Source organism: Psittacula echo (genome assembly GCF_963264785.1).
Source record: "Psittacula echo genome assembly, chromosome: 3".
In the NCBI taxonomy this organism is placed as follows: Eukaryota; Metazoa; Chordata; class Aves; order Psittaciformes; family Psittacidae; genus Psittacula; species Psittacula echo.
In genome coordinates this window covers 34,837,965-34,845,939 of record NC_137736.1, presented here as the reverse complement: position 1 = coordinate 34,845,939, position 7,975 = coordinate 34,837,965, and the positions used below count along the sequence as shown (strand labels likewise).

Genomic DNA, 7,975 nt, shown 5'->3' with positions numbered 1-7,975 from the left:
TGTTTGTTTTCTAGCTGTTTCTATCTCACCTTAAATTTGTGAAAGTTAAGAACTTTGTTATAATAATACAAAGCCTCAGACTGATTTCTGCTAGCTCTTTAATGCCATGCAGCTAAATGCGAAGTTTATCCTGCTCTTGTTCAGTTTATTTCCTTTGGCATTGACTGTCCCTTCAGATTAGGGCTATTAATGAAGTAATGTGACTCATACTTACCTTTAACTGTGGTTTAAGCATTAAATTCATATACTTCCTTAAGATTTAAGACTTTTCTCAAGGCTCTGGAATAAATCACTAAGTCTAAAATGTGTGACTTTAATAATGTTTCTAAAGGATGGATGATTTTTTTTTTTTGTTTGGTTTCTTGTTTGTTTACCATTATGCTGTGTAGTGATTTCTTCCTCACTGTTCCCCCTCACTGTAGTAGCAGCCCCAGCTTGAGTGCTGTAACTTGTGGAAGGCTGAACTAGTGGGAGAATCAGATGTGTGTACCTGTGTATTAAAGAGGCTGTTTTCAAATCTGGTTTGGCTTTTTCTAGGCTGAACAACTTTGTCTTACCTCTGTTGTTGCTTGGCAGAGCCTAATAACTCATCTTTCAAACTGTACTTTTGAGCTGCTTCCCAAGAGGTCATAAATAATAAATAATTTAACAGAGTTAAGGACACGGTCTTTGATCTTAGCACTTTTAACATCCGTGATGTTTCTTAGTGCAGAAGGAGTCAGTGAATGGTTTTCCTTGAGACATCAGTATTTCAGGCAAGTTCCTAAATTTCTTTCCCAATCATTTCAAATACTGTAGACAGATATATTTTAATATCTATTTTTAATCTACAGGGAAGGCCGGGAGAGACTTATTTCTATGATTACTTCCTTTTTCACTGCATCCTTTGATTACCACACTGTCCAAAGAAATGTACCTCCACCGCTCTGCCTGTGTGGTTTGTCAAGAGCAGGAGCTGTCTCCCTTTCTACTCTGGCATAGAGAGGTAACAGTGGCCATCAGCTACACTTGTTCACAGCAACAGTCCTGTTTGACCAGAGAAACTGGGTAAATAAATGGAGTTGCTGAATGGCTGAAAATCTTTCCAGAGATCTTTCCCACAGTTGAGATGAAGGCAGCAAAGAGAAGGGGACAAGAATTCTGCAGGGTTGAATTTTCTCTCATACAAAAGAATTGGTTAGACAAAGAACTGCTGGGTAAGCTCAAATGGAAGAGGAGAGTTTACAGATCATGGAAGGAGGGGCTGGCCACTTGGGAAGAATATAAGGCTGTTGTCAGAGGATGTAGGGAGGCAACTAGGACAGCTAAGGCCTCCTTAGAATTAAACCTGGCGAGAGGGGTCAAGGACAACAGAAAGAGTTTTTTCAAATATATGGCAGATAAAACCAACACCAGAGGCAAGGTTGGCCCACTGATGAACGGGATGGGTGCCCTGGTGACAGAAGATACAGAGAAGGCAGAGTTGCTGAATGCCTTCTCTGTCTCTGTCTACTCTGCTGGAGGCTGTCCTGAGGAGCCCCGTACCCCTGAGGACCCAGAGGAAGTCGGGAAATTGGAGGAGTTTGCCTTAATTGATGAGGACTGAGTTAGGGAGCAATTAAGCAATCTGGACATCCATAAATCCATGGGTCCCGATGGGATGCACCCCCGGGTACTGAGGGAACTGGCTGAAGTCATTGCTGGACCACTCTCCATCATCTTTGCCAAGTCTTGGGAAACGGAAGAGGTGCCTGAGGACTGGAGGAAAGCAAATGTCACTCCAGTCTTCAAAAAGGGCAAGAAGGAGGACCCGGGTAACTATAGACTGGTCAGCCTCACCTCCATCCCTGGGAAAGTGATGGAACACCTTATCCTTGGTGCCATCTCAAGGCATATCAAGGATAAGAGGGTCATTAGGGGCAGTCAACATGGCTTTACCAAGGGGAAGTTGTGCTTGACCAACCTCATTGCCTTTTATGAAGACATAACAAGGTGGTTGGATCATGGCAGAGCAGTGGGTGTGGTCTACCTTGACTTCAGCAAAGCATTTGACACAGTCTCCCACAGCATCCTCATAGCTAAACTGAGGAAGTGTGGCCTGGATGATCAGGTGGTGAGGTGGACTGCGAACTGGCTGAAGGACAGAAGCCAGAGAGTTGTAGTCTATGGGGCGGAGTCTAGTTGGAGGCCTGTATCTAGTGGAGTGCCTCAAGGGTCAGTACTGGGACCAGTATTATTTAATATATTCATCAATGATTTAGATGAAGGAATTGAGTGTACTGTCAGCAAGTTTGCTGATGACACTAAGCTGGGAGGAGTGGCTGACACGCCAGAAGGCTGTGCTGCCATCCAGCGGGACCTGGACAGGCTGGAGAGTTGGGCAGGGAGTAACTTGATGAAATATAACAAGGGAAAGTGTAGAGTCCTGCATCTGGGCAGGAACAACCCCAGGTTCCAGTACAGGTTGGGGAATAACCTATTAGAGAGCAGTGAAGGGGAAAGGGACCTGGGGGTCCTAGTGGACAGCAGGATGACCATGAGCCAGCACTGTGCCCTTGTGGCCAAGAAGGCCAATGGCATCCTGGGGTGTATTAGAAGGGGGGTGGTCAGTAGGTCGAGAGAGGTCCTCCTTCCCCTCTACTCTGCCCTGGTGAGACCGCATCTGGAATATTGTGTCCAGTTCTGCGCCCCTCAGTTCAAGAAGGACAGGGACCTGCTGGAGAGAGTCCAGCGCAGGGCAACTAAGATGATTAAGGGAGTGGAGCATCTCCCGTATGAGGAAAGGCTGAGGGAGCTGGGTCTCTATAGTTTGGAGAAGAGGAGACTGAGGGGTGACCTTATTAGTGTATATAAATATATAAAGGGGGAGTGTCAGGAGGATGGAGCTAGGCTCTTCTCAGTGGCAAACAATGATAGGACAAGGTGTAATGGGTATAAACTGGAACACAAGAGGTTCCACTTAAACTTGAGAAGAAACTTCTTCTCAGTGAGGGTGACGGAACACTGGAACAGGCTGCCCAGGGGGGTTGTGGAGTCTCCTTCTCTGGAGACATTCAAAACCCGCCTGGATACATTCCTGTATAACCTGATCTAGGTGTTCCTGCTCCGGCAGGGGGATTGGACTAGATGATCTTTTGAGGTCCCTTCCAATTCCTGATGTTCTGTGATTCTGTGAAAAGCTTATGAGAGTGATGATTTTTTGCATGTGTGAGAATGTTGTTACTAGCCTGGTCTTGGCTGGTAGTAGTAGGGCTTTATTAACTCTGAACTCCTCTCTTTGTTTCAAATACTTTCAGAACCAGGAAAGACATTGCAGGGTGGGTGGTTGGCCTTTGACCTGAAGTTCAAGCCTAGAGTAGAACTTGAGTAGAACTGTACTTTTTTCTGAAGTGGGTGCCTGTATCTTCTATTTACCTCAGCTGGGGGTATGGTTTAACCCCAGCCAGCAACTAAGCACCACACAGCTTCTTGCTAATTCCCCGCTGCCAGGATGAGAGAGAATCAGAAAAGCAAGAGTGTGGATTCATCCACAGGTCACAGTCCCTTTGACTTGAGCTCTAACCTGTTGGGTACAGCAGCACAGAAACAGCAGTGATGCCCTGGCCATCTGCCAGCCCAGGCACATTGCCGCAGCCGTTATCAGAATGTTCCTGGGCACAGCAGAGGAAGATAAGAAGAGCAGCAAAAGCGAAAAAGCCACTAACAAGCATGGGACTCCTTTACAGTAAGACAAGCAAGCCCTGTGGCAAGCACAGAAACCTGCTGATTAATAGCTAAACTGCAGTAACACCTACAAATTTGATTTAGCATATTCTAGTCATATTGGGCACCAAAAAGGACTGCCATGGTTCCACCCCAAATGGCACCTAAGTCCCACCCAGTTGCTCACCTCCCACCTGATAAGATGGGGGAGAGAATCTGAAGGGTAAAAGTGAGGACACTGTTGGGTTGAGATAAAGACAGTTTTTAATAGGTAAAGCAAAAGCCACCCATGCAGACAAAGCGAAACAAGGAATTCATTCACCATGTCCCATTGTCAGGCAGATGTTCAACCATCTCCAAGAGAGTAGGGCTTCATCACATGTGACAGGTACTTGGGAAGATGAACACCATCACTCTGGCCGTTACTCCCCTTCCTTCTTCACCCAGCTTTACATGCTGAGCATACTTCTTTTTTCTCACCTGGAGACAATTATCCAGTAAAATCTGTATAGTATTTTGCAAGCAGTTATCAGGCAATGACTTCAGTATCATTTTGAAGTCATCGCACCCAATGTTACTTCCCACTTCTTGCACAAGCTGTGGCTGACTCCAGAGCTCTGTCTACCTGAGGTTCCTCTAAGCAGCCAGACCAGTTCCATCTGCCACCCTCCGAGCTCCTCACTGAATGGTTTGTGAAAACGTGGCTTGTCATTATGAATTTCACACAAGCTGCTCGCTGTCAGGAGTTGCCCAGCATTGCCACTGCCATCCCAAAGTTTTCTTTCCCACATTTCTTGCTCTGTGGTATCAACACATGACCATGACAAAGGCAAGACTTCTTATGTGTTAAGAAGCTGGGAAAAATCAGTACTATGTGCGGTTATTGCATAGATATTCACACACGTGCAATGTGAAGAGTTCAGTAAAAGAAGTTTGATTGCACAGTGACTGGTTTTTTTTAATGCCAGTTCAAGTTGACAGTGTTAGTCCGCAGGCTGTGAAAAATATTTATTGGATGCAGAAGACCTCTCACTTTCAATGTGTGGACTGCAAGACTGTGGTTCTTTTCTTCTGTCTTCAGAGAGCTGCCAATATGGCAGGACTGATGGTGGGCTGGCCCAGCATCTGCTTCTCATGGCTGGTGTCTATATAGGGCAGGAAAGGAAGGATGTAGAGCTAGGGCTCAGATGCCACTGCTGAAGTTCCTATAAGCACCAGGTGTCCATGGGGTCAATTGGATAATGTTTCTGAATAAATGCATGGGCTACAGGCCAGCCTGGGTTGATGCAATGTCTTGAGATTAATGGTGAAGCTGTAATGTTAAAAGGTGTACAAATTCAAGTGAGGTGCATGGGTGTTGTTCTGTGGATAAGGAACAGCTGGGAGAAAACAAACGGGCTGCCTATGTTATTTCAGAGCAATGTATTTGTGCTGTCACTCAGCTTCTTGGTCAATTGCTCAAGTTAGACTGCAGTGAAAGCTGTTCATGTCTGCTAGGCAAGTGAGTAAACACCTTATCCCCTGGTTTTTGGTCCCCATTTCTTTATGTGGTCAGTCCTTGCTCAGCCTCATCCACACAGCAGAGGACCATGTTGACCAGGGTGTTGTTCCATCTCAGAGACACAGTGGGCAGAGAGGTGCAGGGGGCTTCCTCTGCCAGCCTTGGGCGCCAGGCCAGCCCCGCAGGTGTGCGGCATGAACTCCTTGCTGGCTCACTCGCCTGCATGTCAAGTGTTCATCTACCTCCTCAGACTGTGTTCTGTTCTCAGCTTTATCTTCTTGCTGCTGATCCAGTTCACTCTCCAGCAGGAGGGGGTGACTGACACAGCAGGCAAATGGCACACCAAACTTTTTTTGCCTTGCACATCCTTTCCATGATAGTTGAAATGCTGTTGTTGCCAGCAGGAAGTGCAGATCGTCACTTTATCTTCACCTTTTGGTAAAAAGGATCCTGATATCGCAGTCTGATACGCAGAAGGCTGATGTCGCTCCCTGGCTCACCCGTGCAAGGAAAGAGCATTCCAGCAGAAAGGCCAAAGGCTAACCAGGCACAGAGAGCAGCAGACAGCACAGGGGATCAAGTTCCACCTGCCAACAGGTTAAAGGCATGCCTGCCCCAGCCAGGAACCCTGCTCTGTGCTTCGGGGCTGCCATCCCAAACAGACACATGCACTGGTTAAAAACTACCCTAGCGAGGCAGATCAGGAGAGGTTTTAGCCAGTGCAGCTACTGAGAGAGACATCCAGGTGTCATCCACTTAGCAGCAGTCCCAGGGTTTGAGTGTTGCCTGCAGGGAGTCATCATTTTTGGGGACACCCCATTTTTGCAGGAGGAGGCTTGGCTTTTCCTGGGAGCTGAGGCAGTGCCTGGCAGCTAATGGCGCCACTGAGAGACTGAACTGGCCTCAGCTGTGGAGCTGCCCCTCCTTGTGGGTCACCAGCACAGGAAAATTACTGGGTACAATCTGCTGTTCTGGCTCTGGAGATAAACGGAGGACTTCAGTCCAGAACGGTACCTTGCAGAAGCAATAAATTCTCTTTGGGAACTAAAAAACAAACAACAGCCACACTTGTATTGCTGATGGAAATGCACTACCTTTTGCCACTGCAAAGTAAAGGTAGATCTGTCTGAGCTTTACTCATTAAATGTTCCTGAAGGCATTCTTTATCTATACGGGCTCATTGGAAATGGAGCTTTGCAGAGGAAAGCAGCTGTGTGCCATGGCACAAGGAGCCCAGCCTGCACCAGGGTCCTTGTCCTGCTTGCTGTGGGGTTAAGCACTTACACTGGGGATGCTCTGGATGGGGGTCCCCCAGAGCCCAGGCTGTCTCCCTCAGTTGCTGCCAAAGCTGTGCTATAGCCGTGCCCATGCCCAGCTGTGAACCCAGTCACCCTGTCTTGCCTGCTGGGGCCCCAGCTTGTCCTCAAAGCTGCCCTGACTCTGCACAGTGAACTGCACTGCAGACTACATCCAGCTGAAACACAGTTTTCCCCACACACCACACTACTTCATCAATGAAGTCAGGTTTGTGATTTGTTTTTCTAGGTATTTGTAATGGAGGAAGCAATGTGTGACGGGGATGGCTGGAAGGGGGATAGGAGGGAGGACTGCAGCTCCCTACTCAGCTGGGTATAGCCACTACATCAAGCAGCAGCTCCTGCAAATCTGAGCCATCCCTGTGGATGTGGGCCATCCTCAAGGTTGGGGGGAATGATGAGGGAGACCCATGTGTCATGGCTATGTCCAACCACTGCTTTGGTTGGTGCCAAACTCTGAGTCACCTGGTGGATGTAGTGCTAGAGAAAGGTGAGTGAGGGGAGAGCCTGCAGGACCTGACCTGTGGTGTGGCAGTAAGAAGCCCAGCCAACTCCCCTGCCATCACTTGTGCTGCCCTGCCACAGTCATAGGAAAAAATCTACCCCTATTCAGGTGAAAAGCCAAGTGCTCTTTGCACTGCAGGTTGCACTACTGTTTCCCCAGCTGAAAAGACGGCATAGCTGCTTCAAACAAATACATCTTCTTTCACACCTGCCAACTCTCAGGCTTTGGAAAAATGCTGCCTCTTCCCGTAGTAACCAGCTGGATTTGTATGGCCAGACAAACAAGCAAGTGGCCTGCATGCACCAACCACCCTTATATTCCCTGCATTATGTGGTTTGTAACAGACACTTCATATCCACGGGGAAAGAGGAGTGAAGGCCATTTGCTGATTCACAGTGACACCACTCTGCTTTTTGGCCTCATCAGGATACAGGAATGTGCTGACCAGTGCAAGCAGAGCAGATCTGACCTGTGAAAGGAGTGAAATCTGGTGAGTTTGGAGCTGCTCGTGCCTTGGGCTCCTTCCCCTATCCTCCTAAGAAAGGCATGCCTGCTCTCCCCCTGGAGAAAAGCATGTCGGTCTCTGGAGCATAGCTCTCTTACAGCCACCAGCAGCAGATGCACTTAAAGTATCTGTGGGTTGTACAAGCAAATGCTGACCTCTTGCAAAGCGGAAGGGCCTGAATGGCTTCCTCAGCGCAGTAACAAAAATGTAACTTTCCTAACCCATTTCAGTCTTGGACTGTGCAAAGCCATTTTGATTTTTAAATTACATGGAAGGGAAAAACATGGATTTCTTCCTACTTGGTACATCAGATCCCAGAACCTGATTTAAAACCTGATTGTCCCCAGCTAAAAATTCACCGAAGGGGTGTCTCTGTGGTCACAAAAGATGTCCCAAGCACCCAGCAGTAAAACCTGAGTGCTGTGTCCCTTCCTGACCCTGCCAAGGTGAGTTCCATGAAACCACCT

The 7,975-nt window shown here is 47.7% G+C and overlaps 1 protein-coding gene across 1 annotated transcript in view; it reads left to right on the top strand.

Annotated features, from left to right (window-relative positions):
- Positions 1-3,623: 3,623 nt before the first annotated feature.
- LOC308218973 (cystathionine beta-synthase-like) overlaps positions 3,624-7,975 on the top strand; it is a gene marked incomplete at both ends in the record, with an annotated part of 39,071 nt that continues 34,719 nt past the window's right edge. The window contains one exon of the mRNA XM_080613513.1: positions 3,624-3,703. Coding sequence (XP_080469639.1) covers positions 3,624-3,703 — 80 coding nt within the window. The remainder of the gene's footprint in view (positions 3,704-7,975) is intronic.